The following is a 24669-nucleotide window of genomic DNA, read 5'->3' as shown; positions in this document are numbered from 1 at the left end:
ATACAAAAAAAAACATTGATTTGGGTTATTGAAGCAAAAATGCCGGGAGTAGTGGCTCACTCCTGTAATCCCAGGCGTCCGGGAGGCAGAGTTTGTGGATGGCCGTGTGAGGACGACCACCAATCCCCCAACGGGTGGTCGGAATACTTCCGCCACGGGTGTTTCCACCCCTGTCCCCACGTATCCCCCCGTTGGCGTGGCCGTTACACATATCTCGCCCTGATTAATCAGTTATTGTGTGCTGGTGTCTAAGGCCTTGGGTCGACACCGATGTGTGGATGTCAAAAAAAAAAAAATTGAAGCAAAAATAATGGCCAACATTTGGCAACAAGTACTAGCACTTGATGCTAAATACAACACTTACAGGGCTAGCAATAATACTAACTTTAGTAAGTATTGAGTTTAATTTAAGAATTATAATGTTGTAGGTAGCTCTCGTGTGAGACATAAATTCACTTTCAGTAACTAAAATCTTGCATTCTGTGCTAAAAAATATTTTTCTTGTAACCGTGATTTCAATGTCTTATTCAAATCATGGGACTCAGCAGTAGCTGTAATAGTCTTACCATAATTCTGGCATTTTTTCTTCTGGGAAAAAGAAAATAACATTGTGTCTTCATCATCTTCCAATCATAAAACTAACTCATACTTGTGCTCAGGCTAATTTGTAATAAGGAGCATGACATGGTTATTTCGGTGCTATTGAATTTCCCAAGCAGATTCTCGAACACATATTCCTATATATCTTATCAGGAAAAATAGGTGATGGCATACTTGCAAGGGTATTACAAGAAGTGGTCATGTATAAAAAGATAATATGCAACCTACAAGGAGCGCTCCATGTCTAGCCTGCACAATTTACGTAGATATATTTATGAAGACATGCAAAGGAATGGACTTTATGCAGCATATAGTGACCAGTTTTCTTAACGTCCATACACCTAATGACACTGATTATGGCACCTGATGTTCAAAATGTACTATAACAGCAGATTATTGTTTAGAATTTTGTTTGGAAAGAATTTTTAGTAAGCTTAGAAGATTGGGAACCAAGAAAAGGGTGTTGACACAAAATCCCCTTTGCCTACACCACTGCCTTTATACCAAAATAGTTTGCTAATGATGTTATAGAAAGTTAATAATGTCTTGATATTCAACTACTATAGAGAAGGCAACTTTAAACTAATATAAATACTTAAAGCAACTGTCGGCTCTATCATTGCCACCTGTATTATGAAAAGGCCCCTGTTATTAGAGATGGCCATGAATCTATCTGATTCTTCGAAAAAAAGCGACCTTAGTGGAGAGCGTGGTGCCATCCATTAATGGCAAAGGAAGCTAAAATTCAAAATAGCGAAATTATGACGTCTTCAGAGAGCCATTATAGAGTATTATATTTAGACAACTTATACTCTATTTAGTGGACTTAAACCTAAATTATATATCCCATAAAAATATTGTTTAAAATTACTGTAATTTATGGTATTAACCAATTTACAAACGACTCAATCAACACGAGTTGGGCAAAATGTATCTTAACTGGTTTTGATCTCGACGCTAGTGACACCTGTGGAAAAAAGAGCTATTTCACGTCGAGCCGACACTTGCTTTAAATTTATGCTTATATGACAGCTCCACTGTAAATAGTCTATAATAAACTTCCCTCCGTGGGAAGTATGAAATCTTAGTCAAATCGAGTTACAACTGTAGTGGATGAGTACTGATTTTTTTCCCATAATATTTGCGATGGTCAATTTGTTGCTTTTATTGGATAAATCCTACTAAGTTGAAAAAACTTCTTTACAGAGGAATCCATTTCATTAAAATTAAATTAAATCTAAGAGATATACCAAAAATGATACAATTGTCCAATTAGCATTCTGACGAAAACTCCCTAATGATTGACTATTTTTTAAATCTCTGGGCAGTTCATTCCAATATTTTACCCCAGAGACACTCAGATTTTGCTTACTGAATTTATTGACCTTAGGGGCCAGAGAGAAGTTAGTCAGTTTCTCACGAGTACTGTACTTATGATGTACATTTTTTTCAAATAAGTCCAGAATATATTCTGGTACTTTTGATATATTCACCCTGAACATGAAAGTTAGAAGCATCAAAATTTATCTCTGTTCCAGTGTCATCCAGTCCAGTTCCTCACGCATTTCTGTTGCAGATGATCTTCTATTTTTATGCAACATAAATTTACCACATTTATTGTGGATTACTTGATTACTGATTTCCAAGTGGGTCCCTACCACTATTTACAATAAATTAAAATTAAAATGCATTTAAAAATACATGCTTAAAGAAAGTGTTCAATCACTAAGAAAAGCACATATTAAACGTTTAAAAGTTCTAGTGTTATGGTCCAACTTGAATTTCTGAAGAGAGACTATTCCAAAAAGTCACTCCTCTGGACCTGAGGGAGATATTTCAAAGATTAGTTTCTAATATTTCAACATTAAAATTGCGTAGGCTTCCTCTATTGCTATGTTTATGAATAGCATTAGGTATTGTAAAAAGTTTGGAGATATAATCTGGGACTTTTTTTTATTAAATATGTGATGCATAAATACTGTGGTATGTATTAGTCTTTGCTGGTCACGAGCTTCAGTGGCTGCCAATACGTTATGCAAACACTTACGCTATAACTAAAATGCGCAATGGCAGATGTATAGCTACTGTGAAATAAAGGTGCTACTTTTTAGGGGGTATGTGGCTGAGTAGTTCACAGTTTCGGAACAACTTCTGTGTAGATTTTGCAAATTCTCTCCTCACTGGTCAAAGGGGTTTTCCCCCTTTTCCTAAAAATTTGTTGAGGTTAATGGTAATAGTAAGTGTAGGGAGCTGTTGGCCACCACCCTCCTACGCAAGTAAACCCGATCACCCAAATAAAAAGTCAATGAAAGTCGCTAGATGACTTGGGCCAAGGGTGGTGCGTTGGGTATTAGTTTATAGTTTATGGCAAAAATATTAATGCGACAGATACATCATAGCTTAAAAGAGTGCAGTTTATTTTAAAAACAGTTACCTTCAGCTAGCTAAGCTTTCTAGCCGCGGCTCTACTTCAGGCTGGATGGCAGTGGTGTAAATAAGGCCCCCTCAGACCCCGTAATGCAGGAGAGCTTTAGGGGGCCCCTAAACTCCTATCTAATAAAATCCTAGATACTGACTAAAACCCTGATAAGAGTTTCGCGGCGGGGGGCTAGGGGATCTTAGCTACGCCACTGCTGGATGGTGCAGATGTTTATCACGGCTGGTATAGGCGCGTTCATACTTCCGAAAGGGTTTTTATTTTAAACATTTGGTCATGTTAATTGTTAAGTTATGTACCAATTAAAAGTTTTACAACAATACCATTTTCATATATATATAATTATAACGGAAGTCAGCCATTGAATTGTCTTTTAATAGTCTACTAACACTACTTGAATTAACAATTTTTTTCCACAGAAACTTTGTACATAAGACGGAGAAGCCAACTTCTGAGGGAGATAGCAAAAGATGAGGTATTTATAAGTACCATAATTTTATAATTATATTTCAAGTGGTTCAGTTAGTGGAAATAATTACCGATAGCTACATACATGCTTAAAGTGACATAGAATTAATTGTTATCATAGCCAAGAATATGTACCTCTAACTCTAGCTCTAATTTTATTTTGAGAAAATGTGAAATTTTAGTTTTCAAAGAACAATTTAATTTTTAAAATTAAAATTTTATTTAACCAAATCATATTTTGAACCCAATTACTTTTTGGAATGCATTTTATTCTTTGAAAAGAAAGTTTTCTTATGTGAAATAATCATTATGGATTATTATAATATAGTTATAAATGTTATAATTTTTCAAGTCTTACTAACCCTTCTATATCATTTGATAGTTCAATGCTGGAGCGAGAAAGCAGTATCTTAAAATTAGAAATCAACTTCTTTCTCAACGTTATGGTGTAACTTCTGTCGATCAGCTGTAAGTTTGCCTTTTTCTTTGTGTAGCGTGATTGTTTCTCTAAATGTAGAGGCGGTTTCCTTCTATTATAGTACGTACGTTCAAGAATGTCATTTATTTGTAGATAGGGATAATGACCATGCGAGATGATCACGGGCATCATGGTCAAACTTTTGAGTTATCTTTAAATTGAATTTGGTAAAAAGTCACAATTTGCAAAAAATAGTTGCATTATTGTAAAATTGAAATGCTTTTAAGGATAAAGATTAAAGAATATGTAAAACATCAAAGAGTGCACATATATATTTTCCTGTTAATAATTGCCACTCAGTTAAAGTTCTGGTATCCATAATATATGTTTTTTTTTTGTGGTGGACATTAGGTGAATAATTTTTTAGGTACTACAGTTTCTTTTCTTTTCATAGGAGCACCCGTAGTCGTAGCTTAGGAGCAAGAAGTGGTAGCCGCGTAACTTTAGAGGTGAGCCAATTTCAGTAGTAGAATTCTTTTGTATAAACAAAATGAATAAGTAGATCACAAAGATGTAAAAAGACATTGTAATTGAAACATCTGATGGTTAATTTATAAATCCATCATAATACCTATGTGCCAGTATTAATATATAATATTATGGTATTGTATCATGTTAGACCAGTGATTCTTTTGATGGACGGTATTTGCTTGGATCTGACAGACTACAGAAGCCTAGATTCCTAAGCAGAGGTGGCTCTGATGATGGTTCTGTGACTGGTGTAGCTGATTCTTATACCACACAAGGTTCAACTTCAGAGAATTATGCTTTCTCCGGAGTTCATCACATTTTTGATCAACATAAAAGTGCTGGTAAGTGCCCATGGGACTTGCATTGATTAACACTTTCTGGCTGATAAAGGTAAAAGAAAATTCCAAGATAGCACGAAATTACCCTTCTGTAATTTACTCCTTGAATTATTTTTGAAACTCTAATAGATCCTTCTATAAATTCTGTTGCGAGCACTTACTACCTTTTGAGTATGAAGTGTTTGGCCAGATATTAATAATGTAGACTACATTACCAATATAACATAATTTTTTTTTTAATTACCCATGGATGCATCAAAATTCTAAGAAGGAATTCTTCTCTTGAGAAGAGTTCTTCGTCAGAACTTGCTAAAAAGGGTCAAATGTGAAAAGATTTTTCTAAAGATGGCGGCTTACGAGAATCCCACGAAAGTTTTAAACAAAGCCTTTGACAATAAATATTTTTACGCAATTTCACGACAATTTACAATGGAAGAAAACATTTCATTTATAGTTTAAAAGGAAGATTTCATCAAAAATTAACTTTCAATTCTGTATTCTCTGAAATTCATTTTTTTCCACAAAAATATCATACTGTTTATTTTCTTATCCATTATGTAAACTAACTACCATTTTTATTTATAATTACCACCCCATTTTGACCAAGTGAGATTGCCTCCGAGCATTCTCACTCTTCTCGAGAGAACTAGTCACTTCCTGTCAAAATTTTTAGAAGTGATAATTCTCACTAACAACGGAAGAATTCTCAGAATTAGCCAAATTTTTAAAACCAAAGAAAAGGTCCAGTTGTGAATCTTACAGAAGTAGCACTAAATGCTATTTACTTGGCCAGTTTAGCTAAAAATTAATGTTGAAAATTAATTTTGGAAAAATGATCTTTTAATATTTCGTTTCCAATTAAGTGTTAGATATGACGCAATCTATTTTTTATTCTACCTAAATGAAATCACTCAACTGCAACATAACTCCTTTTAGTACTTTTAGAGCTGTAATTATTCACTAAAAGAATTTGCAATGTTAAGAATCAATTAGACAAATTCTTGATTTTGGCTTTAAATTTTTGTTGGTTTATAATATTTTGTTTGGTTTCTAGTGACAGCGGTCCGATTTGCGAACAATGACAAATCTCTCCTTGCTTGCTCTTCTATGGATGGAACATTGTCAATTTGCCAACTGACACCAGCTCCAGCCACTGTACTGTATGTACTCAAAGGCCATCGAAAAGGTGTTACAGGGTTTGAGTGGTCCTTGTCAAATGATTTGCTCCTTTCATCAGCATTGGATGGGACAGTATGTCTTTGGGATGCTGCCAGTGGCAATTGTCTCAGAACGGTAGCAGATGTGGCAAAAATGGCAGTCCTATGTTGCACTTTTCAACCTCTGAATAATAACATGGTTGTTGTATCCTTTTCTATCATAATTAGAGTTGTTAATTTTTGGGAAAAATTAAATGCGAAAAATATTGGGCTAATCATTTAATGAACACCTTTTTTTTAATGAAAAAAGGCTGATAACTTTCTTTTTGAATTAGATTGATTTAACTTAAAAAGAGAGTAATAAAATAGAGATGAAGTAATACCCCCTTAACATAATAGTTTGCAATTGTTGTGAATAGATGGCATGCAATAAGTTAATGCGGTACACTTTTTTCAATGTACAGAATGTATTGTTCTGCCTCCCCAGGTGACAAAACCTGTTGCTATGGCATAGAATTGAAGTTTATTGGAATAACCAAGCACCCAATTTAGCTTTTTGTTAGTATTTCTTAACTCCAAAAAATCAGACTGGAAATCTAGGAGGACTCGTTCAAGTTCTGAACATATCAACCGGAATTCACTTAAAGGTATATTTTGAAATTCTTTAAAGAAAAAGTTTTGGATATAGGTTTAATTTAGAAGATAATGATTTAACATTATTTTATAACATAACCATTTTAAGTAATTTAAATCTGTTAAACGTGGGCATTCCCCTTTTCAGTAAATGAACATGTTTTGTACATGATATTCTAATAAATAAAAATTGCTTCCATTCCCAAAGGCCTGGTTTAACATATAAAAGAAGTAAATTATTTACATCTTAGAGATATGTATCCGTCGCCTTTTTAATAATCAGCTAGGCTAACACCCAAGGCACCACCTTAGGCCTAAGTCATCAAGCGACTTTTGAAGCCATTAATTCAGGTGGCCGGGTTACAATGTGTAGGAGGGTGGTGGCCAACAGCTCCCTACAACTATTACCGTTAACCAAGTTTTTATGGAAGGGGAAACCGAAGAGCTCGGGGGGAAACCCCTTTAACCAGTGGGGAGAGAACTTGCAAACTCAACGCAGGAGTAGTTCCGAGTTTTTCACCCAGTGCCACAAGTTGGGATCGAACCCGGCTCCTCTTGCTGTGAGGCGAAAGTGCTAACCACTCCGCCTTATACTGCTAACATAATTTGCATCGTCGCACTAATTTTGGAAGGAAAAAAATAGTGTCTAATACCATAAGTAACATAATAACAATAAGTATGACCCTTAATTCCTATTGTTTTATTGCTGACTTCCGGACTGAACGTTTTGCCCAAGCTCCATTTTGGACTTGCACCCGAATTGAGTAGGATGTTATCGTCATTAGTAGTAGTAGTAGTAGTAGTAGCAAAAGTGACATAAGACCCAAAAGTGTGTCAACTCTACCTTTGCGCCCGTTAAAATATTTACTGAGAGCTAGTCTCACAATAGACTACATAACCTACTAGATGGAATAGTACTAGCAACGGTATATTTAGTCTATGGTCTGGCGCGATTTCATCTCTTCGATTTATTCTCCCGTAGACATACGTTCTAAAACGCCTCACTCGGCGGCGCTGAAGTGGAGGAAATTTAAAATTTTGATGACGTATTTTCAACCCCTCTTCCACTCCCTCTTTTTACTTCGCGACAAGCTCTCATTAAACATTATACCGTACTGACACACTTTTGGGTCTTATGTCGCTTTTGGTAGTAGTATATTTCTTCTTAGGCATATATAGATGCCAGGGGCTTTGTGCTGAGAACTAAACCTAGATTGCTCAATTGCTCTGAAAATCAGCTTTTTCATAATTGACATACATAGTGTGGTTATGTTACTTATGGTAATACTATTAATATTTTAGTGTGAAATACTAATCGATTAGGAAAATAAAGTTTGTGAACAATATGAATAGGGTGGTAGCAGTAAAGCAACTGGAAGTGTTCTCTGTCTAACATTTGATCCAACGGGAAGAATTTTGTGGGCTGGAGACAATAAGGTAATTTACCTTTTTACAAATTACATTCAGGTATCTAAAAATATGGGAGTATAGAATCCGCCTCTGGTACTGTCCTCCCCTTAGCCAAAATTGGTCTGCTTTTTAATAATAAAATGTAAACATACGATAGCGATCGTCTGTGCAAAAGAGAAATAAAAATCCCATATTCTTAGGTAGCTGAATTTATCATTGAAATTACTTGTGTGAAACCTTATCATTTATATCAGAACCTTTAACTCTTAGGGACATATTACATCATTCATTTTTGAACTTGCTAGTGGAAAACTGACAAAGGGAAAAAGGTATTTAAATTGTCCAATTAAATGAATATAGAAGTAATAATCATGAGTTGGAAATAGTGCTACTAGAGGTCAGTACATGTTGAAAGAATTAAAATTAAAAGTGGGGTGCCATCTTGTAGTGTCCAAGTCACTACATATGTCTAGGTCAGCGCACTTGGCATACAAATATGGAAATAATGCAGACGAATTATTGAGAATAATCATTAATTATATAATTAATTCATTATATTTTATGACAGGAAACTATATAGGTATACACTTGGAATGTCCAAGGAAGATTTTTATGGCCGTGATGAAGCTCTGAGAAAAGGGCGTGTCTTAAAGCGGGAAAACTCACGAGAAAAACTCTTGCGTCTCTCTACCCTAATTGGACGAAAACTCGTCATTAAGCCTAGTCATGGTTATTATGTTATTAGCTTACCTGATTATCTCTTTATAACCATACAAATACCTGAAATTAGGTATCACTACACTTCTTTCGCGAAGAACATTATAATTACTTTAAAATATTAAGTACGAATACAAATTGAGGTTTTTAAATCCATTGTTTTATAAACCTATTTTTTGCGCAGGAAGATCACCTATTTGTTGCCATGACTACGCATTCTTTTCGCGTCAAACCTCGAGCCAATGAATTAGAAATGTCGTGTTACGTCTTACACTTGACGTAGTTAAGCCACGCTTTTTTCTCAACGCGCTTTCGTATCACTGTTCCAATGGAACCTTAGACATTCCAAGTGTATACCTCTATAGTTTCCTGATTATAACCATTAAAAGTTGAAACCACAAATTATTGATTCTTCAAGAGATTTGGTGTAGAGTTATTTTTAATTTTATTTTTTTTAAATATCCAAGGCACCAAGTCATCTAGCGACTTTTATTGCCTGCAATTCAGGTGGCTGGTTTTTTTTACTATTATCGTTAACCTCTAGAAGTTCTTAGGGAACACATTGTGCAAAGTTTGATGAAAACCTAAAAATTTTGTTAGAAAGATACACACATGGTATCCAAATTATTTTTTTTTCCTTTCATATAGGATTTTAGTATCAGAGTATAACTGCATCACCTGCATATCAGCGAGAAATTGGGGAGGAATAGATTCAAAAGAACCAAGTCTTTTAGTCAATTGTTCAGCCAATGTGTTACTCCTTTTTAAGTAATTATATTTTTTATAATATGAGATTTACATTTGATTGATGTAAGTTAATGACTAACATGATATAGATCTTACATAAGGCTCTTCATAGGCTTTAAAAATAAACATCCTACCAAACTGCGGAAGCATACATGTACACTGCATCATGGCTAAAAATAGTACTCTACTTAATGAAGTAAAACATAAAATTCCATATAGAACGCAGGGATATTTACTTACTTTATAAATCATATTTCCTGTAGAAAGTCACTATGTATTTCACCCTATTAAAATTTTTCTTCCAAAACCAGTTATGTAAAATAAGCGTGATCCTGCGTACATGTTTCGAATTATCTTGTAAGATAAATATTATAACTTTATAAGCTTCTGCTAAAACTAGTCTTACGAAGGACTACAGAAACTACTTGACCAAATTTTGTGCGATTTATGGTTCAAACCAAATTAATGGACAACATGATAGTGTGTGACATGATGAACACAGTGTTTGACAGACTGTTATAGAATATTAGGATTGAACAGAAGTTATAGCTAATATCTGCCTATGGACTTAAAGTTGTGTAAAGTGTGGTTCTTTACATCTCAAAAACTACTTAAGGTTCTGTGAAATAAAGCTGGGTTAAATGTGTGAAATCAGATATTTGTCTGCGAGTCTACTTTTTGGTTTAAAACAAATTTATCAACATAATATGAATCAAAACATTAACAATAATTACTAATACTTTATTATATGTTTTTCTTTAGTGTCGTAGATAATGACGGAAAAATAGTTCTAAGAAGAAGATTTCCGTTAAAACATCGAACCCACAATTTTCTAATCAGAAGCTCATTTTGTCCAATTATGTCATTCCGCCATGGAACATATGTTGGTTAGTAATTAATAATAATAACCAAAGTGAAAACCTAATATTTGCATATTTTGAAGTTTCAGGAAGTGAGGATATGTGTGTTTATTTCTTCAATTTGGAACGGGAACAAAAAAGCTCCATTAACAAACTTCAAGGACACAGTGCCCCTGTGTTGGATGTCAGCTTCAATTACGACGAAAGTCTGTTGGCATCCAGTGATGCGCAGGGCTTAGTTATTGTCTGGAAACGAGATGCCAGGCAAAATTAGACAATGATAAATTATATACTATAAATATTAAAATGATGAACTATAGTGCTAGAATGGAAGGTTGTGATGTATTAATGTAAGTAATGTAAAAACAACAGTATTATTTATACATCTGAAATTACCCATATGGTAACTTAAAAAAATGTATATTTTATTTTAAAGAGGTTAGCATAGAACGTTTAGTTAAAATATTTCATTTATAATTGCGCTATGAGAGTTAGAATACCTTCAATGGTTGAAATGTCATATCAAAACCAAATTTAAAATAAACTAATAATTTTTTACCCTGAAAAATATTCAAATTTTTATACGTCAATAATAAAATAATTTGGATGTTTAAATTTATATTTGTGCGGCTTATCTATACTAGTACTAAACGTCTAAGTGATATAAAAATTCAACTAAAAGATTGCTTGTTGTCATGGAATCATTACAAAACTCATTTATATAACCTAAATATGAGCTGCTTATTAGTGAAGTACCGCGTCATCCACCATTATACAAACTTGGTCTTGAGATTGATGGTTAAAGGTTGCCCATGGAATTTATTCTTGGTCCTTACTTTTTGGACATATTTATCTACTGAGTCTTACTGAGCATTCTTTGTATCTATGATTACTGCATTGTTCAAAGGTTTGAGTATCTTGGCATGTATAGTTTCTAATTGAAGTGCATAATCAAGCCTACCGGATCACCAATTGTGGAAGAGGGGTTATTATAATCAGCTAGGGTAATACCCAAGGTTATAACCAAAGATAATATAGAAATTTGTACCCTAGATTTGAATTCTGAGTGCTTTCTGATTGGCGGTTTTGTAATGAAGCGTTTACCTACTCCCAGCACGTGACCTCTGGAAAATCGGCCTCCATCGGTCGCTGCCATAGTCCTATAACGGCCAACTTAGATGAAGTGCTGGTGCACGAACAGTGTGTCATCTAATGGATCTAATTTTTTCATAATTCCCGCAGATAGTGGGTAAACACTATTGACTACGCGAGAGGCAGTTATTTCGAATCTAGGGTACGAAGTTTATATCTTTGTTATAACCATATCTGACAGATTCATATTTTCTATACAAGAACAAATTAATGAAATTAAAAATGAACCCATGACTAATAATAATAAAGTATCCACTAATTTTCACTATAACCAAAAACTTGCATTCATATTTTCTATAAATGAGAACCAGAACAAATGATTAGAATTAAAAATTATGGAATTCAAAATTTCTGATACAGAAAAGTGAAAAAACAGTCACTAGCTTCTTTTATGACGTTTTGTTTGTTTTATTTTTTAGGTACTTCTTAATATAGAAAGCTAAAAACTGCTAGAGCTAAGTGGTCTTTGTGGGGTGATAAATTATCTTGTATATATTCAGATAGATCTGTTTATATACTCTAGATGAAAGATCGGGTGAATATCAATACACCAACGCATGTCCGATTTTTTTTTATACTTTAGACGATACTGAACATTTCGGTGTAAAAATTATTTTGCTAAAATGAAAATTCGCTGAGATATTAATTTTTGAAAATTAACCAAAATTATCGTTTTCTATATCTACTTTTCCATTAATTTCCTTTTTTGTGCAATATTGGGCCGGGACAAAGTATTTTCAATTTTTTCTTGGTAATATGCCCTATAGTCTAAATTTAAGACTTTAGTAGAAAACTTTTTTAATTCGGATATTTAATCTTTATGTCCCTTATCTTATTTTAAGTCTTGTTCTGATTTTGTAATTGTTACTGTCCTTGCCCCATTTTTTATTGTATTACATTGTGTTTTGTACCATTTCACCTATAAAAGATTGGAAGCCTGCATATAAGCCTTTTACGGCTTTGGGGGCACAACTTGTGATGATAAATAAAGGTTGGGATGCTAGACGGCCCTTCGTGATTAGCGAGAACAGGGTTGAGGTTTGCTGCGCTCTCGTGCGGCGCCGTCAGGTGCCAACACTTGGTTTATGATTATATTAATAACTTACACTGACCGTTGGAAAAGTTACGCTGCTCTTGAATACGATTCCGATTTCAGGCACTTTTTCGTGAACCATTCCCTGAAACCGGGGTTCACTCGAATCGCATAGGACTTTTGGGCTCACGCTAAAAGGGCCCTTCCTCCTTTCCGGTCAAAGGAAACGTTTTATCCCTTGATATTTGGCTGCAGTTGCGAGAAATGTCAGGGGAAAATTGGTTTTTGGCATTTTTAAAGGCAGCAGCTACCTTTCACTCGCCTGCTCCTTGACCATGTAAAAAGTTTTACTAACATTTTATTTACGCAAGTTTAACCATTTCCTCAAATAAAAAATGTACAATGCTTTACTTTTATTTAGTGTTGTTAATTTTCCTGTAAAATAATATGCGGAAAAATTTCCAGAAAATTTTCCGAAAATTTTAATTGAATCAAATTACTTTTTAAGGGTTTTTTTTAATTTTTTTACCTTTATCGATATACAATGTCTAATATCAGTAAACATACTACAAAACATTAATAGTGTTACATTGTTAATCAGTTTAAACTAGTCTAGAGGTTTAGTTTTACTTTCAGATTCGAAAAAAATGAGGCATAAATACCGCTAATTTAAATTTGCAAACAATATGGAATGAATCATTTTTTTTCGGAAAAATACTGAACATTTTCCGGAAAAAAGTCCTCCGACTAGGCCTACAACACTACTTTTATTTAAATTTATTTTAAGCGCATCACGTATCCTACTTCACTTACAACAATGAAGCATGCTGAAATTTGGCGAAAGGTAACGCTAAAAAACGTTAATTTAACAAAATTAATATCTGCGACTTTTCATTCCCGCAAAATAATTTTTACACAGAAATGTTCAGTATCGTCTAAGTATTCAAAATGAAACAAAAAAATGGACATGCGTTGATGTGTTGATATTTGGCCATCTTAGGATGATTTTGATTTATCTCCAAAGTGAGATTTTCTACACAGAAAAATACCTTCATAATATGTTATTCCTTATTTTATGGGAGCAATTTCAGCCAAACTATTTGATACATTATTTTCTGAACTGAGTCTAGTTCAGAAGTAAATATCTTCCTAAAATATGGAAATGTCTAGAAATATTTAATGATATTCTATGTACAGTATACATACATTAAGTCTACACGTTTTCCAATTTTACACAACTCAATTAAATTAATTTTTTAAAGTTATTTTTTAAATGAATTAGTAAAAAGATGATTATGTAAAATAATAGAAAAGGTTCCATATTTAATAAAATATATTGTAATTCTTAATAAGAGATTGTAATTGTACAAATAAGATATAGTTACTAGTGAAATGTATTCTCAAATGATATATTTTATATCTTCCACCTTTATAACAACATCTTTGGAAAATATGTCTTTAAGAGTTGACGCAGGGACCTTGCATTCAATCGAACCATTGCTTTTTGAGCTCATTTTTAAGACATTTAAATAAACATCACTTAAGCGTGGTAGCTGATGTTTCCCTCTGTAGTAGCTTATGGGTTTTATTTTCCTCGTGAACTTAATCAAGTCAAAGTTTGTGAAGGGTATGATCCAATACTTGAAAACTTCCTCGTCACTGTCATCATTTTCAGTTTTAAAATTGTCAAACTTTGGCATAACTGATTCTAAATAAGAATTGTAACTTTTGAAGTCAGGGTACAAAGATAAATATTCAGTTTCATCATCCCGTAGTTGTTCCTTTTTAAAATTCAACTTAAAACAGTCTTCATTATGAAACGCATAATTGGCAATTGTGTCCATAGAAAAATTACTTCTCTCAAAGCTATTAGACGGCACTTCTTGTTTAATATTGAATCTGTTATTTAAAATTGCTTTGCTCCTTGGATTATAAATAGTACTATTTCTGTGAATTTGTTTGTGTTTCTTCAGTTTGAAAAGCATATCGAAAAACTTTCCACAATGCCGACATTTATAATATTTGTTTAACTCCCCAGTGTGCATGCGAAAATGTCTTGAAAGTTGTTCAGGCGTTCGAAACCTTTTCCCACACTCGATGCATTTATGAGGCCTTTCTTTTTTCATTTTCAGTTTTCGCCTTCTCAAAAGGACGCTGGCAAGGTACGCTGGATCCGTAATATTTGAAGGGCCCTCGAGATGACATGGATTTTTTTTATGAATCAGGTACTGTTCTTTCATCGAAAAATATCTATCACATCTCCTACACTTAAAAATGTTTATTTTTGGACTTTGGGGATTTCTCAATTGGTGAATTTTTCTGTGTTTAGAAAGCTCAGCAGAACTATCAAATTTCATTTGACAATCTTTACAATCAAATTGTTCAAATTTGCTCTTTTCAATCTGGCTCTCTTTATTATCCAATTTTCCACAATTGTTATTTACCAGTTCATGCATGCCCAAGTGGGAAACTAGACTGCAATTCCGACTGAAAGTTCGAGCACACAAAGCACATTTAAATTTTCCAGTCTCATTTTCTCTCTCATGTACTAAATTTTGGTGATCATTTAGAGACATAATACTTGAAAATGGTTTGAAGCATATATTACAGGTGAACTTTTTCTTTGTGAGTCTGCTATTAGGATTATGTACAATTGTCATGTGATTTCCTAGATAACCTTTTCTCTTAAAGGTTTTAAAACACAAACAACACTTAAAACTACTGTAATCTTTGCTATTTTCTTCACCCAAAATTTCACTTAAATTAAAAATTTTGTCCATTTCAATTATGGTTGTTTTGTTGGTTGTTTGCCCATTGTTTGAACTTTCTGTTTGGTTCTTTTCAACAGATTCTAAAGGAGTTTGCAAGTAATTGTGTAATGTAGATTTTCCTGACGTAATGAGACTTAAATTTAAAGATGGGTCAATTTCAGCTGGTACCTGTACTAATGATGCTGCGGTGTTGGTGGTTAACTGTTCATTATCATTTTTTGTTGACCTTTCTAATTGGATTATTCTTTTTTCAGCAGATTCATCTTGCTTTTTCCAATAATTGTATACTAAAGAATTGTGTGAGATTTTCCCCTTTGTAAGTAAAGGTGTCTGTACACCATCGTCTTTGGATATTGATATGTTTGGATTTGGTTCCAATTCAGTTACATTTTCAAGGATTTTCGTAAGTTTGCTTTGAAAGTGTAGTATTTTATCTTGTGATATGTTATTGATTTTTCGTGAATGTTTTTCTAAATCATTGTCTTTTGATGCTAATGTTTTTGTACTTGGTTCTAGTGTAGTAACATTGGCATGGCTACTTGTAAGATTGCTGTGATGATGTAAACGTTTATGGTCATTTAAAGCTGAATTATCTTTAAAACTTTTTTTACAAATCTCATGTACAAGAGCTTCAATGCCATCAGGTGATTCACTGTTTTCATTAGATATATCCATATTTATAGAAAGAACCTTTTCATTACAAAATTTTTCGGATACCTTATCCAAAACCTTTTCTAAATTGGCTACTGACCTGTTGGTATTTTCAAGGTTTTTATTATCACTAATTAATATTTTAGGTGATACGTTATAACTAACTGATTTTGAATAACATTGTTGGAGTTTAATACTTGATGGCAGTTTAGTGCTTTTTGTAGTTGAAATATCTGTGTTATGAGTACAGTAACTTTGTGACCTATTATTGCTAATTTCCATACCAATTTTAGAGGCATTCTGTGAAATATTGATTGATTTATCCATTATTGAAACATAATTATTAAACTCTTCATTAACTGACACCTCTATTGACTTATTTTCTGAGATGTTTTCAGCCTTGTTTACTGCTCTTGATTTGTTCACCGCAAATTCTGAGGACTTGTCGTTTTCTGAAATGTCTTTACACCTATCAATCACTGTAACTTGTTTTGATCTTTCATTTGGCGAATTTCGTTTCAGCATATCATTTGAAGAAACTGAAATTTCCTTTGTCCAGTCACAATAAAGGTCTTTTGGTTGGTGATTTTCTGGAACATCAGTAGACACATTGTTTTCTAAAATATTTGTCTTAACCATTACTAGTTTTCGATTAAGAAACTGTTTCTCGAAAGTTGTATCATTAGTAACATTTTGCCTATTTTCCGATTCTTGGAAATTATCTTCAATATTAACATTTGAAACGTATTTCTTCAAATTATTATTAGCTTGACGAATAGGTTTCTTTTCCTTGACAAAATTTACATCAATTTCATTTCCAAGAGCACTTAAAAATTCATTACATTCTTCGCTACTTGGATATTTTGAAAACATATCATGAGTTCTTGTTTTATTTTTAAGGTGACCAAACTTTTCATAATATTTTTTTTTGGTAGATTTTGTGTGTTTAACTACAGAACAATTGCTTTTAGACCTGATAGCGGCTCTTTCACTGGTGGGTAATGATTCACTGCTTGTAGTATCTTTGATTTTTCTTTGCTTTAATAGAATTGTCTCAATCTGAGCACTGCTTTCTAGCTTTGAATGAGAGGTAGAGTCACCCTGATCTGTGTTCAGATTTGCTGATATTTGTTCCTTTTCTTCTACAGGACGCTTTTTTGGAATAGTGTACTTCATTTTAGTAGGAGGAAAGTGTAATGGAATGGCAACTGCATTTGGTAATGACTGATTACTAAACGAAGTAACTTTCTTTCCAAGTGACTTCAAATCAGCATTTGATATTTTATGAGCTAATTGAAGAGTTTTCTTATAACTGTACATATAGTTGCTAGTATTAGCTCTTGACTGATTAAGGTTCATTTTATGATTACTATTTGACTTAATTCTAGTCGGCATTGATTGTCGAGAGACACCAATTGGTGTCTTCTCTTTATTCATTGTTATATTTCTATGGGTTAGGAAATGATTCCTCAAGTGAAGCCTCTCATTGAAAACTTTGGCACATACTTCACAAGTGTAATTTTCCATTCTTTCATGGCCACTATTAGATCATAATATCTCCACTGAATGGCATTCTATAAAAAAAAATATTAAGTATATAGAAAATATGTTAAATGTTGAGATAAACTAAACTTTTTCCTTAATGTTTTTGACCTATCAAATCTATTTAACTTAAACACCTCATTTTTTAGTGCTTCAAAATTTGTTAAGTAATTGAAACCTGCCTTGAAAAGAAGTTTGCCTATGCTATATAATAATATTGTAAAAAATTAAATACCTCAAGCAGTTAAGCCTTTGCTCACATTAAAGCGCAGTGTTAAGAAACCATTTGACAGTTGACGATAACAATTAACTCTATAATACAGAAACATAAAGCGGTATATTAGTGACTAATGCAATATTCTAAATTATAAATAACAAAACATACACCTTTCTACGCAAACGATAAATTTCCGAAGGCTGAAAGTTTAGTTTTACGCACCTTGACGTAAAACGCTCTGGGTCTCACGCGGCAAAACATGATCCTTTTTCCGCCAAAATAGTGTTAGGAAGACGCCAGGCAGCCCGCCCTTATTGCCCTATGCCGATAAATCGCCCAAGGCCTGGAGGTCAGAGACCATCATTACTTTACCTTTGCACAGAGAAACTAAGTCAGATAATAAGATTTTACTCAAACACAATGGGCACAGTTAGGTAAGTACTATGTACTTCTATTTTTGGTTATAGTATTAAATTTTAGTTGTAAAAGTCGCATTTCGTCATTGTCTAGTAAGCCCCTCAAACAAGATGGCGACTACAGCAGAACAATTGGCGTATTTGGAAAAACATCGCCATCTAGTTCTGTTACGAGTAACGCGGTTATTTTAAAAGTTTTCTGGCAGTCCCCGACGAACCGACTGAACGTAGCAACGGTTCCTAATAGATGTTTACAGTAGAGACGAGTCGGGCTTCGGTTCGGGTCGGGCAGAAATAAATTTTAATTTTTACGGGTCGGGTCGGGTCGGGCATATTTAATTTTTGAAAATTTCGGGTCGGGCTAATTTCCAATCGGGTCCGGGTGGGGCCGGGTTTTTTATTTTAAAATTAAATAGACCGGGTTGGGCCGGGCCAATTTTCAAAAGAGCCGGGCTTTTAAATAAAGGCCCGACCAAACCCTTACCAGCGACTACGTACTGCGTGTGAAATGTTTCGGGCCTTCGGGTGTTGTACGAAGAGAGATAGAGGAAGAGAGAGGGTGTGGGTGAGAGATAGACGTAGTGACGTAATTAGTACTGCGAGCAGCGCGACTAGCGTCTATTGACTATCATTTCAAGGTCCGATTAGCCTAAACTAAAAAATATAGCTAAAAGAATTCTAGGTATTCCCGCGTCACAATCGGGACTGACACTTGGTCCTCGAAGAACAAATTTAAAAGGTTCAACTCTTTCGCAACTAACTGTTCTTCGCAAAAATTGTTTAAATAAATAGATGCCTCTTGTTATATTTTATAATGCATATCTACATCTAAATAAAAAAAGCTTCATGCTATGGGTTGCGGCGGTTCTTCGGGTCTTTTCGGGTTTAAGGGCCGGGCCGGGCAAAATCGATTTTTTAATTTACCGGGTCGGTTCGGGTCGGGCAAAAATTATTTTAATTTTTTACGGGTCGGGATAAATTTCATTTTAAAAATTTCGGGTCGGGTCGGGTCGGATCGAGCAAAATTTATTTTTACGTTTTTCGGGTCGGGCCGGAAAAAAAGTGGGCCCGACTCGTCTCTAGTTTACAGGAAATAGGAATCCATACTTCTACTTGGAAGGCTTATCCTGCCGTATCGCGTATTATAAGATCACACTGACAGCTTTGGCCCCGCCTGCGAAAGACATAACCCCTCTGCGCGCGCTCTCTTCTCACGTAGTTGTTTGTTAAGTTAACATAGTGACGTCAAAATAACCGTCAGCCGCATCGAGACAAAAATCTGCCGTCATGTGTTTATTTAAAATAAACTGAACAAAAAATATAAATATAAAATGTTTCTCACAAGACAGAGCCTTTTTAGTATAATCGTAGCAAGCGCTATTTACACGCAGGGGAAAATCCGAAATTCCTCGCAATTCTAGTAGAGACGAGTCGGGCCCACTTTTTTCCGACCCGACCCGAAAAACGTAAAAATTAATTTTACCCGATCCGACCGACCCGAAATAATTAAAATAATATTTTACCCGACCCGACCCGACCAGAAATTTTTAAAATTAAATTTAGCCCGACCCGACCCGTAAAAAATTTAAATGATTTTTTCCCGACCCGATAAATTAAAAAATCGATTTTGCCCGGCCCAGCCCGGGAACCCGAAAAGGCCCGAAGAACCGCCGCAACCCATAGCATTAAGCTTTTTTTATTTTATTATACAGGGTGGAAGCCTCAGTCGTGGTCCAGCCTTGGTACTTCTCCTAGAAGACTTCTACGGGCACTGCTTCGGCCACTTAATCCGTTAATTAATTATCGGTTAACTAATTTTGGTAAGAACAAAGTGACGCTGCTCGCAGTACTCATTACGGCACTACGTCTATATCTCTCACCAACACCCTCTCTTCCTCTATCTCTCTTCGTACAACACCCGAAGGCCCGAAACATTTCACACGCCAGGTCCATTAAATTTTAAAAGAAAAAAACCCGGCCCGACCCGAAATTTTCAAAAATTAAATTTGCCCGACCCGACCCGAAGCGGGCTCGGGCCGGGTCGGACATAAAAACGCCGACTCGTCTCTAAATTCTAGTAAGTAAGAGACAGTGACATAAAAGAAACATTAAAACAAGAATGTCAAGTTACTTTATAGAAAGACATATTTAATGGCCTGCGGATTTCGTTTCGGGGGGGGGGGGGGGGCTATTAACTTTGCGAATCGATGGTTAGGAGCAATGGCGCCGATCGCTTTTTTTTCCAATGGGTGCCGAAGCTCACCAATAAACTTGGAATGAGGCTGCTGGCAACACTTTCTTGCTACGGATGGCGCTACCATAGATATATTAAAAAAATAGATACCTTACGCGGAATGTTATTCGCCTAAAATATACGGGAACGTCGGAACGATAGCTACCAGACAACCCCGTATCAAGTTTTATAAACCTATACAACTGTCTACAGCTTACTAGCCAAAAAATGATATACATAAAATTCTTCAAACAGGGCTACCAGCCCTCGTATCAACAATCAGAAAGTACAGTTCTAGTAACCTTCTGATTTCTATGACAAACTAATTTTAATATAATTTTACACTAAATAATTTTATTAGTTTTAATGAAATACCAAATCATATAAACACATTATTATAATTATTTAAATTATATTCTTTACACGTTTACAAAACATATACGCATTAATTACCACGATCGAATTATTCGAATATACAGGGTGTCTTCATTGGATCGGATTAGGCATTTTTCTCAAAAACTATACCTTCTAGAAATGTGAAATTTTCAGTATGTACTCACCCGGTGGAGATCGTTGTTATTTCGTGAAATATTTAACGGTTTTAGAATTTGTAGTTTTTTAACGCTAGGTGGTAGACGAAAAGTGTCAATGAGTAAGTTGTAGAGCATACTCGAAAACCTCTAATGCAGTTGGAATGGTCAAAATCGTACATTTTGTTGTTGAAATAATAGGTCATGAAAAATAACAAGTTGGTACTACTTAAATGTTTTTACGCCTCATGTTATTGTAATGATTGTCTGTGAAAAATGAACATGTTTTGAGCCAAATCAAAGTGCAATTTTATAAGGAATTACAGTAGGACCCCGCAGACGTTTGTTTTCTATGGACCAAAAGTTGGTGTTTTTTATTAAACAAGAAAAAGTAGGGTTTAGGGTCTACAAAATGTCTAATTTATGCCAACTGAATTTCCGAAAGCTTTTTTTTGGACTTCTGATTCGTTTAAAATGTGGATCCGTTTTAGTATTTAAAGTGCCACCGCTTTGTTTGAAAACATTATCTCTACGTGGTCCGGTAAAAAAGTATGAATCGTTATACTCACGAACAGCGGTCCTGGGTGGTTTAGTTATACCAGAAATACATGAACCGAAATTATCAGCGTCCTATTCCTCTAACACGGGAGGCAAGTTCCCCGTTTTCCCCCACCTTAGTGGCTGGATGTCATCTTCCCCTTCTCGAAAACAGAACCTCCTCACTCCCGCGGCGAAGGTTTGAATACGCTACCTGGCGACGGCCGAGCGAAACTTTCTCGAAAAACAAATAAATAAAATATGATGCTGGGGGAAAATTAGTGTCAGTGAAAGAAAAGCTGTGACTATTAGAAGAAACGTTCAAGGAGAGAATAGCTCAAACAAATATCATCGTGATCAGTTTCTATTAATTAATGAAGCCCAGTTAACGACTTATAAAAACTAGACTAACTTGACTACGTTAAGAATTACACACAATAAATATTTGTATTATTTTGTTAAAATAATTGTACTTGTTTTATTTGAAATATAAAACTAAATAGCAACGTAAAGGTAGCCTTACTCGTAAACGAAATCATCATTTTTATTTCTTATTTCTACTAGTTATTTTCTCGTAGTTTATTTCAGTTTCTTCTTCTTCCGTAGACTTCTGTTTCTTTGGTCTTCCCACATTGTTTGCTACTGCAAGCCTAAATATTTTTTTCTGGGTTTCATATATCTTAAGTAGCTCCATTAAGTAATTTGTATATTTTCTTATTCTAATAAAACTAAGTATTTCTCTGTTCTTTCATACATGAATGATATGGTAAGATTAGCTAAAAAGGTTTTTAATTCATCTACTTTTTCCATTTTGGACATCTGCTCCAGCTACCGCCTTCCACAGTTCCACTGACCTATATCAAAAACAAAACACGGCTAAGCCTAGGTTTGCAGACCACGTTTCTCACGATTTTCTTCGATGAAATAATTTATCTTAGCCTCACTAGATGGCGGTCTAGTTACCCGTGGTGCATTCGAAATTTTCCCTGTAGTCGCGGGAGGCGGAAAATTAACAAGGCCTCGCTATTTAACCCTCCCCTATCGCACGGGGAAATTGCCTCCCAATGAAAAGGAGGTCGTTGATAATTTCGGTTCATGTATTTCTGGTTATACTACGGTGATGGTCATCGAAACGCACGTTTAACAAGTCGGTTGTTTCAAATGTTATATCCTGACAGTCGACCAAATCACCACACTATTCTCCGAGCTGTTGCTGCCTTCGAAGGAGACGGCAATGTGAATCCCAGATTCCGTGGACCTGGACGTCATAACACTAATATGGAAGACACAGTCATCGCCTACTTTGTCGCTTACCCCCGAGCAAGTATAAGAATGGCATGCTCCGATTTGGACTTGTCAAAATATAATGTCTGGTGTGTCCTTAACCACCATTAATTTCACCCATTTCGTGCCACGCTCCACCAAGCACTTCACGATGGTGATCAGCGCCTTAGGTTGGATTTCGGTAATTGGTTCAGTACCATGGCGGATGCCAACGAAGATTTCCTCCGTTTGATCCTGGCGCTCGACGAGTATTCCTTTGGAAGGGACTGCCCATTTAACCGCCAGAATAACCATATGTGGAGCGATGTAAATCCGCACTGGGGATTTCCACATCACAATCAAGCACAATTCCACTTGATTGTCTGGGCAGGTCTACTAGGAGATCACGTCATTGGGCCACTTTTTCTTCCGAATCGGCTTAATGGGGTGAGCTACTTGGCGTTTCTACGAAATGAAGTAGCAGAAGCATTGGAAGATGTCCCTTTAGTCAACCGGCCACACCTTTGGTTCTTGCATGACGGTGCACCTCCTCACCAGGAACGACATGTCGTGCAATACCTCAACACCGAGTTACCTACTTTTTCTTATTTAATAAAAAACACAAATTGTTTTGTCTATAGAAAACAAACGTGTGTGGGGTCCTACTGTAATTCCTTATAAAATTTCACTTTGATTACAATAACATGAGGCGTAAAAACATTTAAGTAGTACCAACTTGTTATTTTTCATGACCTATTATTTCAGTGACAAAATGTACGATTTTGACCATACCAACTGCATTAGAGATTTTCGAGTATGCTCTACAATTTACTCATTGAGACTTTTCGTCTACCACCTAGCGTTCAAAAACTACAAATTCTAAAACCGTGAAAAATTTCACGATTTTTCTGAAATTCACAAATAACAAGGATCTCCACCGAGAGAGTACATACTGAAAATTTCACATTTCTAGAAGATATAGTTTTTGAGAAAAATGCTTGGGCCGATCAAATAGAGACACCCTGTATATTATCTTCGGTCACCTAGCCTACGTCATCGTAAAATGCATTTCTTCCACATTATAGAATTGTGGCAAGTACAAGACTTAAATTCAATAAGGCATAATTAGGATTTGACTGCAAATGTCTCCGTATAATTATATAATCCATTAATTAATAAAGGAATAATAATTTGAAAACTAAACGGCTCACGTTCCTCAAAAACCTTTAATAGAAGTTTAAACGTATTGAAAACGTATGGCAGACACGTTGCTCCGAATTAATTAGAAATTGTGACTTCCTACTTGATTTATCAGCCTACTGTTTTAAATATTAAAGATATCGTGGGCCATGAGCATATCGCCATCTAACCATTGGTTTCGGTTAAAGTAAATAGTAAAAAGAGTCATTATTTAATCAAAAGGTATAATAATCGCGACTAAAAAATGTGTATTGACCGACTGTTACATTTTGACCAGTCATCGCCACTAGTTTGATGGCTGTTGGACGTCAGCCTGACGTCGTTACCAATGCTTAAAAGTAAACGGCCTTTAACATCGGTGGTTTTACCAAGGAAAATTTAGATATTGCAGATTGATTTATTTATCCCTGGAATTTTCTACTATATTTAGTTTCCACGTTACTGCAATTACAGGCCCAGTTTTCCATGTTGATTAAATTAGGTTAAAATTAGCAGAACAATTTATAACCCCGAAATTAGGTTACTATATGAACAGACACGTCTTTCGGTTAACAAATTAGGCTCTGATAGAAAATTTTTTACCAATGAAACTTGATTACTGCTGCTATGTTTAGTCACACGATCGCTTCTTCCCTGAAATCAGCGGTGCTTCCCTGCATGTATTATCCACCAATTTAGGGAATTGATTTCAAGGTAATTTTATAAAATTAATTATTTTTGAGTGATTTTTTAACGTAGTAAGTGACAGGATTATTATAAACCTGTAGCTTAAAAAATATTACCGACATTTTTCATATCGTTTCCATAA

The 24669-nt window shown here is 34.8% G+C and overlaps 2 protein-coding genes across 6 annotated transcripts; one reads left to right on the top strand and one right to left on the bottom strand.

The window, feature by feature from the left end:
- Positions 1–277: 277 nt before the first annotated feature.
- On the top strand, positions 278–15492 carry LOC149968974 (WD repeat-containing protein 13-like). Of its 3 annotated transcripts, XR_016472744.1 has the most exons (14): positions 278–389; positions 3457–3512; positions 3888–3973; positions 4378–4432; positions 4603–4795; positions 5847–6154; positions 6537–6596; positions 7936–8019; positions 8263–8321; positions 9358–9477; positions 10219–10343; positions 10400–10666; positions 14634–14726; positions 15350–15492. XR_016472744.1 is itself a non-coding variant. In XM_090155050.1 (12 exons), the coding sequence occupies exons 1-12, from the start codon at positions 311–313 to the stop codon at positions 10588–10590; spliced, it is 1416 nt and encodes a 471-aa protein (XP_090011176.1). In that variant the 5' UTR covers positions 278–310; the 3' UTR covers positions 10591–10963. The 3 variants fall into 3 exon arrangements, 2 of the variants coding, with proteins under 2 accessions (XP_090011176.1, XP_090011177.1); XM_090155050.1 differs by lacking the exons at positions 14634–14726; positions 15350–15492 and having other exon boundaries at positions 10400–10963; XM_090155051.1 differs by lacking the exons at positions 10219–10343; positions 10400–10666; positions 14634–14726; positions 15350–15492 and adding an exon at positions 9177–9216 and having other exon boundaries at positions 9358–9432.
- On the bottom strand, positions 13781–18290 carry LOC149968973 (uncharacterized). 3 transcript variants are annotated; one of them, XM_090155046.1, is made up of 3 exons: positions 17853–18290; positions 17701–17777; positions 13781–17497 (listed from the first exon to the last, which is right to left on the bottom strand). In XM_090155046.1, exon 3 carries the CDS (start codon positions 17448–17450, stop codon positions 13902–13904), a length of 3549 nt encoding a protein of 1182 aa, XP_090011172.1. In that variant the 5' UTR covers positions 17451–17497; positions 17701–17777; positions 17853–18290; the 3' UTR covers positions 13781–13901. The 3 variants fall into 3 exon arrangements, with proteins under 3 accessions (XP_090011172.1, XP_090011174.1, XP_090011175.1); XM_090155048.1 differs by having other exon boundaries at positions 17905–18290; XM_090155049.1 differs by lacking the exon at positions 17701–17777 and having other exon boundaries at positions 17905–18290.
- Between the last annotated feature and the right edge of the window lie 6379 nt (positions 18291–24669).

This window comes from Leiobunum rupestre, chromosome 1 (assembly GCF_980474605.1).
Source record: "Leiobunum rupestre chromosome 1, qqLeiRupe1.1.hap1, whole genome shotgun sequence".
Lineage (NCBI taxonomy): Eukaryota > Metazoa > Arthropoda > Arachnida > Opiliones > Sclerosomatidae > Leiobunum > Leiobunum rupestre.
Note: the sequence above shows the minus strand (reverse complement) of the source record. Positions and strands in the feature narration are given on the sequence as shown.

Coding starts and splice junctions, on each gene's coding strand:
- LOC149968974 (XM_090155050.1), top strand. CDS start 311: ATGGCCAACATTTGGCAACAAGTACTAGCACTTGATGCTAAATACAAC. Junction 3,513..3,887: donor GGGAGATAGCAAAAGATGAG/GTATTTATAAGT, acceptor ATCATTTGATAG/TTCAATGCTGGAGCGAGAAA. Junction 9,478..10,218: donor AATGTGTTACTCCTTTTTAA/GTAATTATATTT, acceptor GTTTTTCTTTAG/TGTCGTAGATAATGACGGAA.
- LOC149968973 (XM_090155046.1), bottom strand. CDS start 17,450: ATGGAAAATTACACTTGTGAAGTATGTGCCAAAGTTTTCAATGAGAGG.